The 23,291-nt window shown below is 50.8% G+C and overlaps 1 protein-coding gene across 1 annotated transcript; it reads left to right on the plus strand.

Annotated features, from left to right (window-relative positions):
- The first annotated feature begins 6,497 nt into the window (after nucleotides 1-6,497).
- LOC101920621 (hydrocephalus-inducing protein-like) lies at nucleotides 6,498-20,881 on the plus strand. Its single transcript, XM_055819392.1, has 5 exons — nucleotides 6,498-6,634; nucleotides 7,090-7,254; nucleotides 10,519-10,671; nucleotides 18,677-18,915; nucleotides 20,567-20,881. The coding sequence occupies exons 1-5, from the start codon at nucleotides 6,578-6,580 to the stop codon at nucleotides 20,619-20,621; spliced, it is 669 nt and encodes a 222-aa protein (XP_055675367.1). The 5' UTR covers nucleotides 6,498-6,577; the 3' UTR covers nucleotides 20,622-20,881.
- Nucleotides 20,882-23,291: the final 2,410 nt, after the last annotated feature.

Raw genomic sequence — 23,291 nt, forward strand, 5'->3', positions numbered from 1 at the left:
TTTACCAGATGTCCTCCGAGTCATCCAGATCTCCTTCAGTTCCACCATCCTGGGGCAGTTCACAGAAGGATTCCGGTTCAGTGTGGATGGGTCCCCTGAGCCCGTGACCTTGACCGTCAGGTGAGGAGGGTTACAGGAGCCTGGGGGGTGCCTCCACAGTAATTCCCACTGCAGACTCCTCTCCTCGAGATGGCATCTGCCTCCTTGCTTTCTGTCTTGCCTTTGTTCCGAGGACCCCTGTCCAGCCCTTATCTCTCATTCTCCAGCCCCACAACTCAAGCTGTTTGTTTCAAATGCTTTTGAGATGCCCACCCACCGGGGCAAGCTGAGCCTCCCTCTTCAGGGGGGTTGTGCACTGGATTTAGTTCTCCAGGGAGGAAAAACTCCCAGTTCTTTTGAGTGGAGATGAGCTGGCTGGTGGGACACGGGGCTGCAGAGGAAGGAACAGCGGTGGGAGTGCAGGTGGTTCCTCTCCTACCTTGTGCTCCTTCCTGCTCTGCAAGGACCCCGATCTCCCTTCAGAAGCACTATTGGAAGATGTGGCTGTTGCCATAAAGACTGCCCTCTTCCCCCGTTCTCTTGCAAGCTGCGCTGTTACCGGCTGTAGCGCACAGGGCTCTGGGCTGGCTGCTTGGCCGAGCCCTCTGGGCAGTCCTTCAGGTCTGACTTCCTTGAGCACAGCTCCTGTGTGCTCAGCAGAAACGGCAGTTATTTCCCCCCTCGCTGCAAGGCTCACCCTTGGCAGTTTCCCAGTGTGAGACCCAGTTGTGGTTGGTTTGGAGGCAGTTTTCTATCATCTTTTGGCAAGTGCTATTACGGAAAGCATGTCTGCTCCCTTTGCTCCATCCAGAGTAGGATGCTGGGGCTTGGCAGGTTAAGTCTGATTACGTGAGGTCCTTGGAGAGGGAACCTCATTGTCAGAAGGGATTTGCTACCTAACTTGTTCTCAGGAACTGATTCAGCTCCAGGAATCGAGAATTAGCATGGGGTTGAAACTCCTGAAAGTCAGATTTTGAGTGCTTTTTGATTGTGCAGTCAGAAGATGCCCAAACCATAGGTGATCACTCTTTACTCGGAAACAGACCTGACAAGGTCCTGAGCAATTATTCTTTTGCTATTTAGAAAGGGCTGCTGGAACTGGGACACCACAGGTGAGTACAGGTCCCTCCTGCGGGAGGCTGGGGTCTGTTCATGTGTACGAGAGACCCGGTGGCAGTCCTGTGAATAAAACTAGGAGGCACGGGTCACTGTGCTTCTTGATTTGTATTTGGTTTTTTAACCAAGAGGCAGAGCTTGCATTGATTGGCATCAACCATGAAATTAATGAATGTTGTGCAGCTTCAAGTGATGATTTCAGTGGATGTTGGTGAGTTTTGGAGTTTGGAACCTCTCTGAATTTAGGGATGGGCGAGCTGGTGTGGTGGCTTCAGGACACTCATGTTCGGTGGTGCAAATAGTCTTGCTCTTGGATGTGTCAGCTGGTGCACTGGTGACAAGCTGATACTTTCCTCCAAGATTCCACCATCCACTGTGTAGAACTTGTGCTGCGTTTCTCAGTAGATGTCTGGGGCTCCTGTGGATTCGTGCCTCAAAATCCTGCACGCATAATGATAGTGTTGAATAAGGTCTGAGGAAGATGTCCATCTAGCCCGTGGAAAGGCCAGTTCCAGCAAAGAGATACCAAAGCAGGGAACCTGTGGCTGAGAGGGCTAGTTACAATGAACCTGCTTCTGCATGGACAGCTCTGCCCGTCACATGACAGATGGGGAAACTGAGGCACAGAGCCATCACTTGTTCAGGGTCCTTCACTGGGCCAGCAGCAACCTGGGGGTGTACCCTGCCTGCCCTGGTGCCCTGAGCCACCTCAGCAGCTGCCACCTGCTGACCACGTTGCTTTGGCTGCCTCCTGTGCACAGGGATGCTGTGCCGAGCGCAGGGGTGACGGGTTGATTTGAAACCCACCGTGCTGCTGAGACCAGCTTCTCTCCGTCCCGGTGGTAACGAAAGCCGAACACTTTGCAGCTCTTTTTGACCAAGCCAGTTCCTCCTCTGCCTTTGTCCTTACAGGGGCTGTGTCATCGGACCGACTTTCCCTTTCAATGCACCTTCCCTCCACTTTGGCGACGTCTCCTTTGGTGAGTGTGCCCTGGGCTTGGACCGCCAGTGGGGAGGTCTGTGCCTTACTGAAATGAAGCGCTTTGGGAGCGTCTGTCGCTTGTGTTCCTCCACAGCAGCCTTCAGGGTGTTAGAACCAGGGCTGCTGCTTGCTCAGGTGGTATTTTGCTGCCATGAGATCAAACAGGACCAAAGGAATAGAAAGTCAGTATTTTTCTGGTGCCCTCAGAGCCTGCTCAGCCCCAACCTCCCAATCCTTGGCGGCAGAATGATGGTGAAAGCCCTTGTCCCAGAAGGGCCCAGGGGATGGGGCTGCAGGAGAAGGGAGTTGGAGCCACACGCTAGCCTGTGGCTGCTCAGGGTGAACATTCCTGTTGCAAGGCGAGGACACCACTTACCCACTTGACCTTTGGTGTGAGCTGTTAATTTGTGCTGTGAGGGCTCCTCGTTATCACCTGCCCGGTAATAAGCCCAGGCAGTAGCTCGGCATTGGTTTGGGCAGTGATGTCTCCAGAGGTGTGGGCTCCTTCTCCTTCCCCAGCCGAAGCACTGCTCCACTGACGGAGCCGGTGGCTGAGCACCCAGAGCATCTCCACTGAAATGCAGATTCTGATTCTCCATCTCGAGTCTCAGAGAAAAGGCTTTGTACTGAGATGATCTAAAGTTTACATGTGAAATCAGTTGTGGATTGATTGAAGGGCCATGATCATTCTGTGCCCAGGATGCCTCTGTGTTTTCATGCTGTTCGTGGACTTTCTAGGAAATCTCAGTACTTTCCCTGAGCCACTTCCCCCTCTCCCTGCATCACCACTCGGCCACTTCTCTGCTTCCTTTTGAATAAATAGACCCACAAGAAGCGCACCAGCAGAAATGCGGTTGTGTAATAGGAGGTTCATCCTACTTTAATCTGATTTCATTAACAAGGCCTTTTCAGCTGAAGGCAGCTATTGTATTTTTGCTTCTTGTCACTGTGCTGCTGGGTGTTGTCTGCATCTGGTGACTTCGGTCCCATTTGGGGCTGTGCAGTGGGTCAGTCGGTGCATGTCCTTTCTGTGCCCCACCCCCGCCTCCCTGCCGGAGTAATTGCTGGCGGTGGGCAATGGTCACTGCTGCTGGGCACAGAGGAACTATCTGCTGTGCCTGCAGGTGGTTTTCCTCCCTGTCTGTATTCAAATAGCACTTGGTAAGCAGGGCATGGGAGGTGTCTTCTGGCAGAGCTGGTGTCCGCTCCAGACCAAGCTGCGGGCTGGTGTCCTGCCTCTGCAGAACAGCCACCCCCTCACCCAGTGTGGTTGTACCACTGGTTTTCCATTGTGGAAAGCAAGTGTCAGAGCTGAAGCGATGTCAGGCTTTGTGGGCAGTAATCAAAGGCAGTGTGGATGTGATGTCCCCATTTGTTAGGTAAGGTGAGACACAGTTCCTGCTCATTTCTAAGGAAGCATCAGGTTTGCCTGCAGTGAGGTGGGCTGAGTTGTCATGTGCTCAGTCTGGTTGCCCAAAACAGGAGGTGCCTTAAGGGTCCTGCCTAGAGAAACTGCATTAGAGTGCAATGCATCATGTTGTAGTGCCCAGTTTCATCCTTTCTTTTCCTGACATGACAATGCCCTACTTTCATATATTGAAAACTGGGGGAATGTTCATGGAATTAATGGGGGATTTTACAGACTGAATTTTCAGAATAAATGCTCTGTCTGGATGCACACTGATCAGTGAGAAAGAGTTGGGGCTGGTTTGGGAGCAGGTGAGAGAGCTTCTCACAGGTAGAGACAGCTCTTCAGCACCAACGGCACTGCCCATTGCCAAGGAAGCAAGCTGTGCCATCCATGGAAAAAGCAACTTCAGTCACAACTCACTCCTCCCTGAGCTTCTCCATTACCTCTCATTCACACTGAAAAGAGATAAACAACAAGCACCGGTCTATCCTAACAGGAGAGTCACACCAGGAATCATGGGATAATTGGTGACTTAACTGATATTTGTCTCATCTTCCCAGGCTTTCCTCGCACCCTGCTGTGTCGCCTCACTAACACCTCCTTGGTTCCCATGACTTTCAACCTTCGCATCCCTGGTGATGGCTCAGGACACCGCAGCGTCACCAGTTTTGCTCAGATATCAGACAACACTTGCCCGTCCTGGAGAAAGGGAGCCCAATGTCACATCAAGCCAACTGAATTCACCATAATGCCCTGCAAGGGGACCATCCGCTCCCAAGGAGCCCTGGGTATCCAGCTATGGCACGAGCCTGGCCATATGTGCTTCAACAGGTGGAGCTGAAGCTTCACTGGTGCGCAGGAGGGCTGTAGTGCTGCTGGCTTTGGGCATAACGCAAGTAAGAGATCGGTGTTCGTGTTAGGTTTTTGTGAGCTGGGGTACTCTGGGGCGGAGCACCGTTTTGTTTCCAAAGTTGTAAGCCAAGGATCATGTACCCTACGGTCAAGCACAGAAGCCATGCGTGTGTGTCTGAGCTGCTTAGAGCAATTTGATTTAAAGTGGGCCGAGGAAGGATGGGGACAGAAGGTGACTGTTAAAAGAAAGATGTCATTGCATAAAGCAGTTTGCTATTCTTCCCGCTCTTATCTTTCCTCTCGTGTTGAGCAGAATGGTTGCATCCACTGCAGCGAGGACTGGAGAAGCTCCAGCAGCCATGAGCTGCACAGCTGCTGCTGGGCCACGTTTTGCCCTCGGCTTCCCACTGTAAAGCTGGACTCATTCTGTGAAAGTCAACAGATTTCCTCTGGATTTATGTTATTGTAGTCGAGAGTAAAAATTGGTCCCAGTGGCAAGCAGAACATTAATTGTGCTTTAATTTAGCTTACATATGCCCTGGTATGCAAGGTGTACTTAATAAATCGGATATCGCCAGAAGAGTTTTGTTACTCGGAAAGACAGTGGTCTACACGTGGACCAGCAGGAGAACTAAGGCAAAATATTGCTCCCTTGCCTGACCGTGGGTGAGAGCCAGAGGACACCACGCATGGCTGATGGCTTCTGGCAGTGATTAAGTATCTGACGCTCTTCTCCTCTACCAGGTCACCCTGTGTTCCAGCACGGTGAGGCGATACGAGCTGGCGCTGGTGGTGGGCGTGGATGGTGTTGGCCAGGAGGTGTTGGCGTGCCTCTCACAGCCAGGTACCGGCGCTTTCCTTGCAGCTGGCCACCTTTCCCCGCGTACCCATGCCCAGCATGCTGCCTGGCGTGGGGTGTCCTGGCTTCAGCTCCAAATGAGAAATGTTGCTTAACGAGCTAGTTCTGCCCAGCTCGCTGTGAGCACAGCCGTGCTTTGAAAGCAGCCCATGTTGAGAAGCACCTGTGCTCAGTGCTCAGGGCCATGCCTCTATATTTTTTTTTTATTTTATATTTTTTTAAGGGAGCAGTGATTATATTCACTATTGGCCTGTTGTCTGGGACTTGAGGAGTAACGAATCTGCAAAGGGCTGCCCCTGCTTCTCCCTGCAAGCGGTGGGCTTGTGCTGGGTTGGCCCAAAATGCAGCATTTGTTTGGAAGGCAGCGAGCAGCCTGCTGAAAGCTGGGGTCTGGCTCAGTTAATGAAGGCGTGTGCAAATGGGAAAGGGGCTTACGGCAGGAGTGGTGAGGGGAAACTAGTCCTTAGTGTGGCAGGTGAGCTCAGGTTTCTCTGGTTCTCTTGAGCATGAATGTTCCCAGACTCAGGCCAAAAGCTGCTCTTGCTGCAGCCACGTTCAGTCCTGTTGCGCCGCAGCAGGTGCCAGTTTAATGACGAGAGGGACGCAGTTCGCTGGTGCTGTTCCCTCTCCCCGGCAGAGTCACCCACTGGGTGCCTGGGCTGCAATTTTGTAAAACGAGTGGGAATGGGAAGAGTCAGTGTGTGAGCTGGTGGGTGGAGGACCCAGGCAGCTGCAGGAGCTGGGAGCGGCTGGTCACCCACTGCGAGAGGCAGGCGGTGCTGGTGCCCTCCATCGCGGGGGCAAGTGGCTGAGGTTTCAGGCAGGGCGAGAGCGGTACGGGAGAGGAGGGAGGTGCTTTTACTGAGATGCGGGAGTCTTGTTTTCCTTGAGCTTTGGGGAGCGCTGGTCCTCAGCGGGAAGGCTCCCGCAGAGCTCGTGCCTTGCTGGGACTGTGGGAGGGTCCTTGCCGGCCTCCTGGGGCAAGGGAGGGGCAAAGCTTGATGAGAGAGCACTGGGGCAGGGCACTGGGCAGCCTCTGCCACGGGAGTCTGGGGCTGCCCCTCCTTTACAAGAGGCTGTTGAGTAAAAAGAAGTCAGAGGTGATCAATTGCCGTAGAGGTAGGAAATGTCTATCTGGCAGAGACAAATGCGTTGTGTCTGTTTCATGCTGTTTGGGGAGTAAACAACTTCTACATTCTCTCAGTGTCTCTAATTCCCTTTGGTCATCTCTTCACCCAGATGTGTCGTTCCTCCGCTGCACGTGCTCAGCCCTGTTCTGAGATTCGGACGGTGCTTTCTGAAATTCCCTTACGAGCGGATGCTGACCCTTGTGAACGACAGTGATCTTCCAGGCTGCTATGGAGTCCTTCCTCAGGTTTGGTTGTGTTTGCCTCCTGCCTTCAAACGTCATTATCGAGGGGTTTATTAGGAAAAAAACGTGGTTTGGATAAGACCTTGCTGTTTTATATTCAAACCTAAAGTTTTGGAGAGAATGGGAAGCTACCTGAATATGAACTTCAGGAGTGGTTTGAACTCTTCAAAAAGCAGTTTCGGTTCTAGTCTTTGGGGTGCTTTCATGCAGGAGGGTTGTGAAAAGCTGCTGCAAGGAGGCCGCCAGCACCGGAGTGGGCGTTTGTGGGTGCAGCAGCTTTTGGACCCTGTGAGGATGCTAATTAGGCCCGTATAAATCTTGCACCTTGTGTTGCACCTTTCTGCTTTCTCCTAGGGATTTTTAAAAATGTGGGTGAATTGCTGTTGTGGTAGATGTTAAGGAGCTTGAAGTTTCCTCAGAGGTCACTCTGAAGTTGTCTTTGATTCTGTCCCTTATAGGAGCACAAGGAGGATGCTGCTGTGTGGTACTCCAGCCCTGTGCCGTGTGGGATTATCCAGCCTCACAGCTCGGTGGAGATCCCGTTTACGCTGGAAGCCCAGGCGATAGGAAGGCAGGACACTGTGGCTAGTGTCTCAGTGTCTGGGAATGAAAGATCCCCGCTGGTGAGTGCTAGGCCAGATGCGTGCCTTTGTGTGACTCATCTTGGTGGGGCATAAAGTGTACAGGGGTTCTGCCAGGGAAAAGGAGAACATCATAATATGTGGCTGGTATGGACACGGAAAGAAGGGATTCATGGCATAAGTAACAGCTAATGCCTAGAGAAGGGTGGTGTCCTCTTAGGGGGAAATCTGAGTGTCTGAGATGGTGTTTAATTATGGACGTGTGAGGCGGGATAACAAGCCCAGCCTGAAACCCGGAACAATTCCTGGGTCTCTCGCTCTCCTGCATTATTAGATGAGCAGCAACTGCTGCTTCATTAGAACTCTTGTTCGGGAGCGCACGGGGACATCGCTGAATGCCGCTAAAGCAAGAGCGGTGTAGGGCGCCGTGCTGAAATGATGATTTCTGTAAAGCTGGATTTAAGCTTTCCTGAAAGTCAAGTCCATCCCGCCTGAGAAATATCCATCGTATCTCTTTGCCAAAAGCCTCAGCCAAAGACATATGAGACTCCACACTACTTGCATCTGGAGCACAGACTTTTTTTTTTTTCTTTGTTTTTTTTTTCCCTACCAAGCTTGGAAAGGGGTGAGGCAAAGCATTCCTGGACTAAAGCCTCCTGCAAGACATTTGCATTCAGGCATATACAGCAGCAACAACAAAGTGTAGACAAGAGAATGTTGTATGTGGTGTCCTGGCTTCCACTGGCTGAAACCGAGAACAAATTTAGTTAATTCAACTTTAATTTAAAAGGATATTAACTTTTGAAGCAGCTGTTTTAAAATGTCTTGTCCTCTCTCTGAGCACAGAAGGGGATATCAGAGGATTCCTGAGAACCTGAAGCTTTCTGTAACAGAAAGGAAGGCTGACATTTTGAAAGCAAATGCAGGGATATAAACTTTTTATAAAATGAATTGAAACGACGATGCCAAATCCCCTGGATGCCACTGATCATCTCAACCCAGGCTGCTGGGGATGTGCATGTAAACCAGTCAACAGCAAGGCCAGGCAATGCAGGCTTTGCAGGGAAGTCTTAAGTTTGACAAAAGAGTTGCTTGCAAACAGAAGGCATGCTTCCCCGAAAGAGGAGGGTTTCTCCCCACTGGAATAACCAGTCAGCTGGTTTTTGAACTACAGGTTCCTTGAAAAACTTTTACCCTTGGGCTAACAATTTATAAATTGAAAGTTGACCTTACCTTAATCTTTTCTATTTGGATGTGAATGTGTCAATGTTTTGCCCAAAGGGTGAGCATTTCAGCTGGAAAAGCGTAGCTGTCCCTAAAGAAAGGACTAGATGCGTTGCATTTTCTATAGGTCTGTCTTCTGGTTGCAGTGCAGTTCCAGTAGTTCCCTGGTAGCTGACACACCCAAAGCTTTCCAGGCTGGCAGAAGAGCTGGCTGTCTTGTTACATGTCCTGCGCTGGTGGCAGATCCTACCCGTACGGCTGCAAGTCTGACCTTGGGAATCGCTGCAGCGTGTTCCAATAGAACTTCAAAGCTCGTTCTTGCCTTCGGCTGGGGTGCCCAGTGTCGATGCCTGGTCTTTACCACCGTTTCAGGTGGAACGTGGTACAGATCTTTCATCCAGGTTGTGCAGAGTCCCTCCACAGCTCTGTTGTTGGGTATTTTGTTTGCAGGTGACCGCGTGCCAGCTCCAGTCTGGCGTGTGGCATCTGCATGAAGGAGCTGGTAAATCCCAGCGCTGGCGTTACTGGTGCAAGGCAGCCTCGTGTGCCGCGGGCAGGGGTTTGGCAGCTGGCTGCTGTCGGAATAAGCAGGCACTCGAGCACAGCTGTCCGCCAGGGTCAGATGCTCTTCGTTCCTAAGTGATCAAATGTGACATGACCTACCTATTGACAAAGCCAGCGGTGCTGGGGGGGGGTGGCTGTGTCTGTAGCTGTGGCGATAATGCCGATGGCAGAGCTGCCATCGCTTCTTGCTGCCTTTCCCTGTGCCATGTTGCCTGTAACACTGTTGAGTGGCATTTTCCTTGTCCCTTTTAGAATCCTGTAGATGAAGGGGTTGGGGTTTTTGAAGCCCTCTCCTTGGCGGTGAGGATGCGTCGTGTTAGTACACAGTCTGACAGAAGGCAGCTCTCCTGGGCATCCTCCAGATATTGTTCTGCTCATCTCCAAAGGGCTCTGCCCTGCTTTTTCTGCTGCTGTCCCGTTGTCACCGGGAAGCTGAGCTGGCTGGCGAGGCGCAGCTCTTCCCTGCAGCTCCTCCTTCCTGGGAGCTTTGGGCAGCATCGCCCAGACATGCATCATCGTGCATGGCTTCAGCTCCTTATTTTGGAGGCCCCAGCCTTGGTAGGTGATGTTTTTTGGCTCTTAGTTGCACACAGCAGTGCCCTGTCAAGGGATGAGCATTTCTGGATGCTGCTGCTTCTGGCTGAGTTGGGCTGGTGATTCTGACAGCGGTCAATACCACTTCCTTGAGCCAGACATCATTAAAGGTTTTACATCGTGGAGGCTGGTTTCTTTTTCGGTTAAATCGTACTCTGTGCCCTCCAGTGAATCATATGGCGTCTGGTCAGTGTTGGGAGTTTTGTGCATTCAGATCCTGTTGAAGCATTGAGGTGTTTGGAACCAGTGAAATCCACAGCAAGACTGGACAAATTCTCATTTTTAATGACGTGGGAAGGTGGTTTAGCAAAGGGATCTGTGTTCCTCCTCCAGTAGTCTGTGCCAGTTCTGCAAGGAGAAAGCTTTTGGGTCTGACTGTTAAGAGAAAAAATACCGCTTGAATGATGTAATTAATAATTAATGCCTGTTGTTCATGTCATACCAGGAATACACCTAGGCACACATCAGAGGCAAGTAACTTGCACGATCTCTGCTCTGAAGAGCCTGATTCACTTCTGGCTTGTGCTGGTTTTCAGAGGTGCATTTTTGGGAATGTCAAAGAAGTAACTGTCCAAGTGTCGCTGTGCAGCAGCAGCGGTCAGGGAGGTTTGGGGCTCGGCTGAGTGGCAGAAGGAGCGGGAGCAGGCACAAGGCAGAGAAAGGAGAGCTAACTGTGGAGGAGGTCTGGAAAGGAGAGCGTGGGACCCAGGGTTTCTCTGTCCCCTGAGAACGGGAGCTTGAGGCTTTCAGATGGGGTCACTCCCGAGCCTGCACTTGCCCCAGGCCTTCTGTTTCAGCCTTGCAACACTGAAAACTTCCAACAGCCGTACTTATCGCCCCGTCGAGGAGGACCCTTATAGCTGTCTCATATTTTTTAACTTCCCCTGTTTTTCTTTTTTCTTTCCTACCTGCTTCCTGGAGCAGAATGTCTGTTTAGTGAGCGTTGGAGAAGGACCGATTGTCTACGTGCATCCGAGTGAGATAAATTTCGGCAGTATTGAAGTTCTACAAGATGCGTCCAAAACTCTCCACCTCTCCAATCAGGCTGTCATCCCTGCTTCCTTCTGTGTAGAGATGGTAAGTATCTGTGGGGCTGTTTCCCAATGAAAATTGTCTGGTCTGTAGCGGCCTGTGGCCTGATTTTTACATGCAACGTTTCCATATTGCTGTCTTGGAAAGAAAGCAAGATATTCCGTCCCAACGCAGCGAGAGGAGCCTGGCTCTGGGGGCAGTTTTAGCTGGGGCACCCCTCAGTAAAATAGACAGCTTGCATAGACGTTTGTGCAGAAATGAGTCTGGATCATCTTTACAAGTTTTCCCTTTGTTTTTTGGATGGTATTTAACGGAGAGTCGTGTCTTTGGAGCTCTGAGATCAAGAGGCCCCTGTGGCCCTTTGCTCCTGGAAGGGCATGGATTTCCCGACACTTTCCCCATTAGGTCTGCGTTTGCTTTGTGTCAGACTGCTGTTTGTGACAGAGTCTGGGGTGTGAAGTTTGTCCTCAACCTGCTTGTGGTGAGGTGAGTTTCACACCTGCTGGGGGCCCAACCAGCTGTGGTGTTGCACAAAAATATAACTGTAAGGGTTGTGTAGCTACGGAGTCTGTGGGCTGTGTCGCATTGCAGAGCATCTCCAGAGGCCAGCCGCAGGGAAAGGCTGTTTAACTGATGGAGGCTGCAGCTGACAAGCTGCGTGTCAGGAGGAGGTTGGGTCGCTGCCCTGGCAGGGGGGGGCAGGGCTGGTGCAGCCAGGGAGGGCTCCATGTGGAGGCTGGGTGGGATGTGCTGCTCACTGGAGGTGGGATCTGTGAGGGGCTTAAGAACAGGGTTGGGAGGAGGTTTGTTCTGCTCCACGTTAGGTGGGTTGGATTTGTGGAGCTGGTTCACCCAGGCCTGGCTCTGTGGGCTTGGTTGGGTCTGCGGGTAAAGCATCAGGCAGCGTGCGAGAGGCCAGGCTCAGCCTCCTGGGCCAAGGAGGAGGGGGGCAAATTTCTCCCTTGCTGCTCTTCCAGCTGTTTGGGGGACAAAGGTAACCCCCAAGTGGGGGAGGGATTCCCAGGGCAGCTTTCTTTGAATCCACCATGAAAACCCGCTTTCCATCTGTGGCGAGAGCAAGCCACCAGGGATGGCTGGTACTGGTGTTGAAATGATGGGTTTGCATGCCTGTCGCAGGCAGTGACCCGCAGAGCTGTTCAGGTCCTGCTGTCCCGGTGCAATGCCTCCCTCCTCCCCGGGCAGCTCGCGGTGTAGCCGGGGGGCTTGCAGGGTACATCTGCCCCTCCGTTGCCTCAGGGCCCTAACCCATGGGACTGGGCAATAAAGCCTGTCGTGCTTCACCGCCATCTCTGCCAGTCCTGGGGCTGATCAGTCACTAGAGCAGTAATACGAGGCGGCTCAGGGACGGTTTCTTTCCCTGCAATAAAGACGGGCTCTGCTTGAGCCGTGGCTTGGACCAGATGATCTCCAGAGGTCTCGCCAGCCCCAGCCGCTCTGTGACTGTGTGTGTGATGATCCCCCCTGCTGACTCCACGGGGCCGAGTTCCCCCATGGTGAGCATCTCTGCTTTTCAGGGCAGCTGCTGCTCTCATGGAGACGTGCCAGGAGGCAGGTCCTGGGAACCTGCTCCATCAGCCGCTTCACCAAAGGCTCTTCAGACAGACTCCGGGCACGGTGCTGCTGAGGCTGCCTGATGGGAGCAGCGCGGGCGTGGGCGAGATGTGCCCGAGCTGCGCCCTGGCCCTCAGCAGCTGCCTGCTCTGCTGCTCTTTTGCTGCCCCAGTTGAAGTTTTGCCCTTGGCTGCCTTACGCTGCCTGGCAGCTCCTTGACGGGAAGCAGAGGGGACTGAATAATTGTGGAGATAAAGCCTGGGATGCAGTCGGGCGTCAGGGTGACGCGCATGTGTACATCTGAGAGCGGAGCAGGCTGGGCTGTGCCTTAGCCCAGCTGATGGGTGACACGGGCATCCTTCATTCCCCCGTGTCCCTGAACCCAAGCCTTGTGTCCTGTAAAGCGCCAAAGCCGCTGCTCTGATTCCTGCTTGGAGGTTGCTGCAGGGTGGTGAGCCGTCATTTCCCTGTCTCCCATTTGTTGGCCAATCTGCAAACGGTGGCTGTGAGGCTCAGAGATCATGGTCTCCAATTGAAAGGGCGAGTTATCGACTGAAATCTTCACAGGAGCGTTGCATCGGGAATGTTATGCAGACTGACGGACAGCTTGACAAACTGAATGAGGTTAATTTAAGGGGCAGCAACTGGGCAAATGAAAGGCTGGTGTCTTGTTTGAAACAGAAAAGGAAAATGCTGTAATGCAGGTGGCCGTGCTGCCACCTCAATGGTACTCTTAACTGTCAAGTGAAAATTGCTCTTCCTGTTAAGGCAAGCTTGCTGCTCGCTTTGGGGGAGACAAGATCATTACCTGAGCACGCCAGGATGATTTGTGGTGAACTTCACTTTGGGATAGTGACTTCAGGAATTACTTGCAGTTCCCCTCAGGCACCAGCTTCCCTCTCCTCTCTGCTGGGTGAGTTGTGTCTGTTCTATTCTCAGTTGCAGGGAGCAGCAGGGAGCATCTCTGCCACCAGAAGAAAATAAGTAAAAACCTGCCAAATCTGTCTGTTGAGATGGGGCTTTTTGGGTTGGAAGAGGGGTGTAGGGACTGCATACCTGCGTCCTCGGTTGGCTTATCCCTGCTTGCCAGGGTGTCTGCAGATCTGCGACCCTTGGGACCAGTGTGCTGTCCTGTGCTCACACTGTCAAATCCTGTGTCTGTCGGGTGTGATTTTCCCTGTCAGATTTCTTTCCCAGCTGCCATCCTCTGGATCCAGCAAGGGGAGGATTTGCGTCTGTCTTGGGTAAAAAAAGACTGGAGGAATGGGTCAACATGAAGAAGCTGTTGCAGCTTAGCTGAAGGCTGATGTAACCTGCTGACAAAAGTGGCTGTTTCTCCTCCTTGCTCCACTGTCATCTTCTTTTCCTGCCTCCCTAAGTGTCTGATTTTTGCCATATTGACAAGTGCCAAAGGCTTGTTATGGACTGATGGAAGTGTTTGCTCTCCCTGCAGAAAGGAAAAAGCATCATTTTTAGATCATTTCCTACTTTTTCTTTGTCATGCTGTCTTCTCGGAGATCTTTTATGTGGCTGCTAAGATTGACATCTCTTGGCATCACAGAAGGCAGCTGCATGTCACGTCTCTGTGATCAGGAAAGAAAAGACAGGCCTAGGGTGTAAGTTTTCTTAATCAGTGGCAGCTTTTTTCTGCCTGCATAAGCCCCGTGCTGGGTCTGTTATGTGCTGCCACAGGGCGCAAATGGTTTCCCAGCGCCTTGTAACGAGGGAGGAGGCAGAAGACCTTCCTTGGGATTTCCTCTTCTCATGACAGTCGTAATGCGGGGTCCTGTCTCCTTCAGCCTGGTCCCTGACCTCCCTGATCCAGAGCCCTGTGCTCCAGGTGAAGCTCGCTGCTGCCTGGTTTCCAGCAGCGGTCGTACAGCCAGCTGCTTCGTCTTCAGGAGGGTGCCTGGTGGCTCAGTGCAGATCCCCTTCGGCGTTCCCAGGGATGCGCTGCTGCCACATTCAACTGGAGCTGACCTTGCAGAAGAGACCAAGTTTTGTTTGTTTTTTAAAAAAAGAAAAAAAAGCTGTAACTATTTATCTTGTCACTGGGATTCACAGCAGATAACTGATTTTTCAGGCAATGTATAAAGGCTCTTGGTCAGGTGTGGTGTAAGCAAGGGCAGAACACGCAGTTCCCATTCCCATACTGGCTTCTCCCCTCTAGCACACAATTTTTTTCATTTACTAATTTAATTGTTTATTACCTCAAGCTTTTGGCAACACTGCCTTTATTAACAAAACAGCCATATGGAGAGACAGCAAAACATGGAGGAGATAAACTTAAAACCAGTGCCGATGAGGGGATGCTGCTTTAGTGGTTCTGTTCCTTGTTCTGGCTGATGGACGATTCTGTTGCTCTCTGAGCAAACCGTGCAGGCTGCGGGCAGTGAAGGCTTTGAAGAGCATGTCAGCATTGACTGCAGTTCTCCCCAGCTGCTCTCACTGAAGTCTGGGCAGACTTGAATTGGCAAGAGGGTGGTTTTTAAATCTACTGCAAATTACCCCCACCACCACCCCCAAAGCAGCTGAATAATTAGCCAGCGGGTCAGTGTTTGCTCATAGTGAGACAGAGGCAGACAGTGCTGTGCCCTTCAAATGGTATCTGCAGTGCTATTTAGAAATTAGGGTTAAATTAACCTTCCAGGGTACGGGCAGCGCTAGCCCTGCATATGTGGCCTCTTCCAAGGTGAGCAGAAGTTTTGAAGATGGATAGGCTTAACTCTTTCCTGAGCTGTCCCACCAGAGCCTCATGGTGCTCCAACAGCTGACCTTTAGAATTAAACCCTTGGTTTGGGTTTAAAGGCTGTGTTGCTTATACAGCAGTACCAGTTTCTGATTTCCACCTGGTTTGGTTTTGCCAGAGCTGTAGGGAGCTAAAGGTTTGGAGGAGACCTTGGAAAAGGTGCCTGAAACTTGGCCACAAGGAAGAGTGGCCAAGTTTTTATCGTGTCCGGTATCTTCTACGAGTTCATGGTCTTTCAAAATTGCTGTGTTTCAGTAATCAAAGAAATTGTTATTCTGCTCATCTAGGAAAATGAAACTTGTCGTGCTGTGCTGCACCTGCTGGCCCACAGCATTAAAGAAGGGTAGAAGTCTTCAAGGCAGTTATGCTGCTACAAGCAAGAGTGACTCAGCTGAGCTCTCTTCCCAAAGGCAAAGCAGGAGGATTTTGGTTATTAAATATTGCGCTTGGCAGCAGCTGGCCAAGCTGTGGCCATGTCCTGGCTGGAGAGCCCCTGTGTGCAGAGTGGTGGCACTGGTCTCCCCAGCCCAGAGGGGAGGGCAGATGGGATCTGGAGGGCTGAGCGATGGCCAGGGGACACAAATGGAGACAAACTTCATCAGCTCACTGAGCAGCCTGCTGTTAGCTGAACCAAGGGTGACAAATTAGGCTCTGCTGTCAGTGGCAGTGAGTGCCACACTTCTATTTCTCTCTCTCTCTCTCTTTTTTTTTTTTTTTTTTTAATGGCTTTAAAGGCTCTGCCTTGATTTCATAAAACATCTCCTTGATGGTGCTCTGGGGCAGAGGCTCAACCAAAGTAGTGCCCCTGCTTTTGCCGAGGAGATGCTGGTGCCGAGGTGCCAGGAGGAGGCTGGTTGCTGGTGGGAGCATCCATCCAGCCTTGTGCTCTGATCCCCACCCTGTGGGCCTTAGGGTGCTTCTGGGCTCTTTCTGCCACTGGCAGTTTGCGCGGATGAAGAGTAACTTTGCTAATGAAGAACACCGGTTCCTGCCCCTTAGGACAGCTAAGCCACCTGGGACAAGGCACAGTGCACAGCCGATGTGGCAGGGGGTTATTGCCCCTTCGTGCATGACCTCCGCAAGGCACGGTGGATCCACCTGACCGGGTGTGAGCGTTGTCTCGCTAGAGCTATGGCTTGGTAAGTACAGCTGCATTTTTAATGTTGAGTTCTGCTGCTTCTTTCCTTGCATTCTGTACAAGGCCAGAATGACCAGATCACTTCAATTAACTAGCTTTAAGTAACTTCAAGATGGCAGTGTGGTCGCCTCTCAGTCATCCCTTAAAGCAACCACCCCTTTAGCCATCCATCTCTGATGCATGCTGATGTCTGCTAGAAACCAGCTTTGGCAGCTCTTATTCACAGTGAAAGTCTGTCCCAGGAGAAGCTAACAGTCTCAGCGCTGAACTTCTCGAAGCGGTTGATGCCATCCCTTGCCTGGCGCTTGGATCTGGCGTCCAGCGGTGCAAGCTCCTGCAGGGACAGAACTGCCCAGTGCGTGCAGCTATTGCATCGTGTTCTGGAGCATTCAAGCCTAAGCAAGGAGCAGGGATGTTATCAGAAGTTAGGTTTTGGTCTTCAGAGCTGGGGAATGGATTTCTTGTCTCTGGGACACAGCCTGGACTGGTGTAGGCAGAAGCTGACCTAAAAACCTGAGCAGAGCTGGTCCAGCAGAGCCTTTTGGTCCTGGCAGGTCTCCAGTGGTGCACTGTGCTGCCCCTTGGACCCATCCCAAATGCTAATGGAAACAATGAGGAACGATGCAAATTGTGCTCCTCCGGAGTGGGCTGTTGGCCTGGCAGGGCACGGTGGGTCTGCGCTGGGTCACCCTGGGACACTGAGAGTCTGGCTCCATCAAGACAGCCTGTCATTATTCCTCAGTAATAGTTCCTTGGGTACAATTTACTGCCCGGCTTGTTGCCAAGGTGTGATAAATGGGCTTTGGCAGATAACAGACTTGCATTTCACCTCTGGAGCAGAGCTATCGGGTCTCCTTTTGAAGCAAGCTACCCTGTGTCAGCGTGAATCGGAGGAAAAGTTGTACATTAATGTCAGTGAAAACCTAATGCCCACTGTCTCAGTGTGAATGTGCTGGCTGCGTAGCCCTTGGCTGGCGGCAGCGCAGCCGATGCCCCCGAGGCCAGCGACCAGCTGCGCGTGGGCTTCAGGGACCACAGGGGAGGGTTGGTGGAACTCCTGCGTGGTCAGTGAGGGCCCCAGTGTTTACCCCGTGCCAGCCACCTGCCTCCATCCCAGTCTCATCTTGATTTTTGCTTCTTTTTATTTTTTTAAGACTTTCTTTTAAAGCCCTAGAGGACAAATTAAATGGAGCTGAGCGTATTAGTTTTGCCAGTGCTCAGAAACATTTTGATGCCTTTGGCATGCTCCATTATGGGATGCAGGTATGCAGCCCTGACCTGCTCTACACGGAGGGCACAGCCAGCCTAAGGAGTTATCATAGCTGGGGCACCTACGCTTGCTGCTGGGACCTTGAATGCTCAGCAAATTATTGCTTCCCTGACTTTCAACTAGCCTTAACCTTGTCAGCAGAGGTCATTTTTGGGGGGTATTTTAAATGCTTCCCGTGACTTTGAAGTGCTGCTTGGTTTGCTCTTCTCCCTTGGGCTGGCTGGTGTCCTGTTAGAGCTGTTAGTGCTGCCAGCCTGATGGACAGAAACATGAGCTAACTTCACCTGGATCGAGCACTTGCTTTCATCATGTCAGGCCTCCAAGCACGCTGTTGTTTTCTATTTTTAAAAAAATAAAATAGGGAAACAAACCCTCTTCTCTTACAATACTGTAGAGTTTTGGATGAGTGGTGCCTGTTGTCCCAAACACAGCACTGAACTGCAATGCGTGTCGCACTGACACTGTGGTGGACACTTCGAAGCCATGTGTCTGCCTCCTAGTGCATTTCCTGCTGGCCAGGGAGCATTGCGTGCATTTTTCTTCTGCAAGCTTGCACCTTGTGCATGTGGCTTTGGATGGGCTGGAAGGGTCCAGCACCTTTATTGCATCATCTGTAGAGGGAGGCCCAAGGAACTGGAGGAAAAGAGTGCTTGGGAAGCCCAGGCCATGCCCACAGGGCACGTCTTGTGGTTTTCTTTCTGCTTATTGTTTTACTGCCCTGCTATGAACATTTACAGCTGACTTTGCCAAAGCAGAGGGCCTTGGGGCACCTCACTGCGGGTGATGATCAGTGGGAACAGAGTGCTTCATCCCTTCAGGGGCTGTTGGGAAGCACTACCTGACTCTTGGAAAAGAAGACTTCGGGGTTTTGATCAGCTGCTTTTGCAGAGTTATTCTTCAGGGTCTCAGCAGTATTCCCCAGCCGTGTGGCTGCTGTGGGCGGACTGGAGCAGTCCTGGCTTCCTCTGGCCTTGAGCCTTTATGGCAGAGCCGGCCACCGTTGTCGGGAAGCCAGGGGATATAAAGTAGCTTCCCTTGGTGTGCGCTCCAAGAGGGAGGCTGGAGGGACAGTAGCATTCTCCTGGGAGTGAGCATCCCTTGGGTCAGACAAAGCTGGGTTAACAAAGTGAGTCTGTTGAGGGAGGGTAAAATAGAGGCTGTATGAGCTCCTGCACGGGTGCTGTTACCAGGCACTGCAGCTTAGAGTTAGGGAAATTAAGCCTTTATGGTTTTACCCTTGTCTCTTTAGTCCTTTCTGCATCCCACAAGAGACCAGGGCCCATGGTTTCCATCCTAAGTTACTCTTTGGCTCATCTTACAGGCTGGCAAACGCTCGTGCTGGAGGATTGAACACAGTAAAGGAGTGATCCCCCCTGAGAGTGAGGTGTCTGTGGCCGTCATAGCGAACTTGGACAATGCTGAGAAATTCAAGGATGAGGTGAAGGTGTTCATAGAAAACAGCCACACCTACATCATCCCCATCCAGGCTGTCGGCACTGGCACAACAATTGTCATCAACAAACCTCTTGCTCCAGAGCTCAGCTGGGGACCCCGCTTCAGGTACGGATCTCTCAGCTCCCGCTTCCCACGTGGGCTCGGCAGGGAGGAGTTTTGCTGTAGTCCTTCAGGTTACTTCTTCTTGAGTGCTCAAGGTCCTGGCTGTGCTTCACTGAAGCCACAGAAATTCCTTTAGGAATATTTTATGGCCTATTGAAAGTCATTAGATACCCTCAGAAGACACCAAAATGGAAACCAGTTGCTAGATTGTCACTGAATTGTCTTTAGTTGGAATATATTTATTTCCTTACTTTATCAAGTAAAAATTTGGAGGAAAACAGCAGGTCCCAGAAGCCTCCTGCTGGAAGATGCTACGTTACAAGTATAAACATATTTCTGCTTGCAATAACGCTGCTTGCTTTTCCATTCGCTATGGAATATTATCTCACAACAGCAGAAAACCTTGGTGGTAGCTTGTTAGGAACTCCGACTAAATCAATGGTGCTGGTTTATTTCCCTTCTGCCTGGGAGTCCTGGAGGAGCTGCAGTTTCTTTGCCCTGTATCATCCATCACTTTGCTCGTCTTCCCCGGTTCCCCTGCCAGACTGCTCTTTATTAGAGGCAGTCGCTCTTTCCTCGTTTCCTCTGCCTGCTTGCCTTGCTGTCTCTGCTGTTAGTGCCATGGCGGCAGCCCAAGGCACAAGCAAGCGAGGGTGCCTGCAGGACCAGCTCTGAGTGGGAGAGGAGGAGAAGCTGGCTGAGGTTGGGTGGGATAAATTGAATGGGCTGTGTGAAAGAGCTTAGCTTGAAAGACGGGATTCGCGGATCCTGATGCATGTGTCTGAAAGTGGCCACGTTCTTATAAATGGGAGAAAAAAATAAGGCTTTTTAAAGTGCTGTTGATGTCAGAGACCTCTTGGGATGAGAATAATATGTTTCTCCAGGTGCCTGTTCCTTTTGCTGGCTGCAAAGAGGGTCCACAGTGCTCTGATACCCAAATTTTGGGGTAGAAAGAGCAAGTTTCTTAATGCCTACCTTAAGCGTTTAGGCTAGATTAGCAGGGAGTTACATATGCACCCACAAGCCATCCAGCACCTGCAGGTCTCGCTGCATCAGGCACTAAGCTGGTCTGCCCTGGCTGCAGGTGGGCGCAGGAACAGCGTGCTGCAGCACACGTGCATTCTCTCTATTTCAGACACTAGGTAATATATTGCCATGCTTTTTTTCTTCTGTTTATTCACCTTTATTATTAAAAATGGAAATTGATGAACCACTCGGGGGGGGGGGGGGGGGGGGGGGGAACAAAAAAACCACACACAGCCCCCGACCCCACTTTGGATCAGCTTTCTCTTTTGAAGATAATTATGAGAGGGAAAGCAGTTCTGAAACAATGGACGGCAAAGTGTAATGCTTATAACTACAGGGCACAACATACTTTTCCACCCCACGGTTCAATATTGCAATATTCCTCTTCTCTTCTGTTTTCTACTTCCTGTACAAAACATGCTTCCAAAATCAATTTTTTTTGCTCTGAACCGCTGCAATGCACAGCAGGATGCCTGTCAGAGTAAAGCATCACTAACAGAGGATACCTCAGAGGATCCAGATAGCAAGAGGAGTTCAGACTGCAACAAGTCTGGAGTGAGAACGCAGTGCCTGAACCCTGGCTGGTTCAGCCACGCAGGGCAGCTCCCATCTCCCCTTTTCTTCACAGGAATGGCCTTGTTCCCTGCCTGGGCAGGTGCGCCAAGAGGATTGCGGTTCTCTGAAGGCAGTGTTGGAGGATGAAGAGCAGCTTCGTTCTCATACTGTACCTGCAAGATGTTGGGGACTCTGACCCTAATGCACCAGAACCAGCACACCGCTTTGGACCAGCCATGTACAGAAAACCCGCAGAGGTGCTACACTGCCCACATAGACTGAGTGCAAATTTGCTCTGCATGTAACTTTTAACTACTGCAGCTGACAATTAATGTGTAAAGGCGTGATTCCCATGTTCCATTTGCAGAAATAAAATCGTCAAAATTAAACATTAAGGCAGGTCTTTTAACTTAAAGATGAAGAATATTTCCTATGGAGCTGCTCAAAATAGTAAACAGCACTCATCCTGTCCTGCAGACCATGCAAGGCAAGAGGAAAGCTCTTCTGGACTGAGCAGTGTTGAGGTCTGTTTCAATCTCTCACAATCACTGGACAACATACTCAATAAATTCAACTATCTTTTAAAAACACAAAGGGACACCACAGAAAAACACCTGGCAAACAAGGGCTCAAGCCCCTTCACACACACTAGTCTAACACGTGAGTTCACTGTGTCATCACTTAATTCATTAGATTTTGAATTCACAGCTTATCCAATTCATACCTGGCAATCTGTAACTCGTAACTTGTGCATGTTCTGCATGCAGAGCTTGCTTTGTCTGAGCAAAACAGCTATCGAGCCAATGGTGACAGTGCTCATCCACCCTCCTCCGTCACGGTGCTGGTGTCCACCGGGTACACCAGGATGCACCAAAGCCTCAGTAGCCCAGCTCCTCTCTTGGAGCCACTTCAAAAACTTACCTTTCACTGTTCCAGGGTGACCACATGCTTTATGCAGGACCTTCGCTGATGTTGGGAATAAACCCTTTAACTCCAACATACCATTAAGAAGCAGGCTTTCTCTTCATTGCAGCGCGGGATGCACGGGGGAATCACTCCACTCAACATGCACTGTATTGCACTTGAGCAACCCACTGAGCTGGTCATGGGTATGCATTATATGCGGTAAGTGTATCTTATTTTATTATAATTACTGCAGTAATTTCCATAGTGCATTACATGGTCATTTTACTGACAGGATCGGGGGACCCATGGAGAGGGGACCCCATACTGGAGCAGTTTTCCTGGCAGGACTTGGGACACCATGGGGATCCCATGCTGGAGCAGTCTGTTCCTGAAGGACTGCATCCTGTGGAAGGCACCCACACTGGAGCCAGGGAAGAGCGTGAGGAGGCCTCCTGGTGAGGAAGAAGAAGAAACAATGTGTCATCAACTGATTGTAACTGTCATTCCCTGTATGCTGGGGGTGGAGGGAGACAGGGAAAATGGGAGTAAAGTTAAGCCCGACAGAAGTGAGGGCTGAGGATAAGATGTTTTGAAGATTTGCTTTTAGTTCTTATTCTTCTGCCACGATTGAGAGATGGGACACAGCTTGATGCAAGCAAATGTCACTTAATTAGCCTAGTAGCATGATTATATACACATGAGCAATTGTTACATCTTATTCTGATTGGTCCAAAAACTTACTTATGCTATAACTATGTGGCAACTCCCGCAAAGATCTCACGCTAGCTATTTAGCAATTCAGCAATAGTTAAAGACAATGTCTGCAGCTTTTGCACCACATCCTTGAGCAAGCTGACAAATCGACCACCTTATTCCTTGTATAGTCTCAACTTGATACTTAGTCCCTGTTTCTATACCCTTCAGTAATTTCTCATGTCCCTTATCACCAGGGCTTGTGGCCCACAAGCTGGAGCACATTCCTTTCAACTAACTGTTTGTTATTTGTGGTCCTGCTTCCCAGGCCCCCTCCTGCATTCTCCTACTCTGATTTGACTGCTAAACAGTTGAAATGATTTCTCAAGTTCAGCCTCAAGTTTTCCCCGTTTCAGTAATTGCTGAGTGATCTCCCCATCCTTACCTCAACTCATTAGATTTTCATTATATTTTCTCTCCCCTGTCCAGAAGAGTGATTAGAACAGCATTGGTCCAGCCAGGGTCAACCAACAACACCAAAATAAACCTCACAGCAACACAGGAAAGAGAAGGGGCCAAAGGAGGGGCAGGGAAGGCCTAGGACACACAGGAGGAGATACAGGGCTCCAAGGACCCAGGACTCACTGCAAATCTTACTCTTGGCACAGCTGAGAGAATTTGACAGTTCAGAGGACTTCTTCTCCCCTCCCTTCCTCCTCTGTAACTAACCCTGACAACAACCCCAAACCTAAGTGTTGCACAACAGGGCTTGAGCTACCTTCTTTCTGAGCCAAGGGAACAGCCTCGGCACAACTCCTGCCTGGTGCCTCGCCTGCGGGACCAGGGGACAGACATTCCCATCTGTGGCCAGGGTGCCCCTGGTAGAGATGAGAACACACTGGGGCCATTCCCTCGGCTCAGAAAGCAGGTAGCCCAAGTTTCCCTGGGTCCCTCCTGGCATGGTAAGAGCCAGCAAGAAAGTTCCTTCCTGGCACCCTCTCTCAGTGAGAAGTGGCTGGACATTTCCAATGTGGCCAACAGGCTCCTTCAGAGTGGGAAAATGAGGTATCTTGAAGCGGAGAGCTACCATAGTATTTATGGAAGGTCTGCTTTATTTCTGGAAGATTGTACTGCATACTGCATAATATTTGGGTACTTTTTTGACAAATAAAAAAACCCCACAAATCCAAACACATAGT

Source organism: Falco peregrinus, chromosome 15, assembly GCF_023634155.1.
Source record: "Falco peregrinus isolate bFalPer1 chromosome 15, bFalPer1.pri, whole genome shotgun sequence".
NCBI lineage: Eukaryota > Metazoa > Chordata > Aves > Falconiformes > Falconidae > Falco > Falco peregrinus.

Bases quoted from the DNA above. Each gene is read 5' to 3' on its own strand.
- LOC101920621 (XM_055819392.1), top strand. From the start codon at position 6,578: ATGCTGACCCTTGTGAACGACAGTGATCTTCCAGGCTGCTATGGAGTC. The intron at 10,672-18,676 runs GTAAGTATCTGT...CTCATCTTACAG, and splicing joins CTTCCTTCTGTGTAGAGATG to GCTGGCAAACGCTCGTGCTG. The intron at 18,916-20,566 runs GTACGGATCTCT...TTTTCTTCACAG, and splicing joins AGCTGGGGACCCCGCTTCAG to GAATGGCCTTGTTCCCTGCC.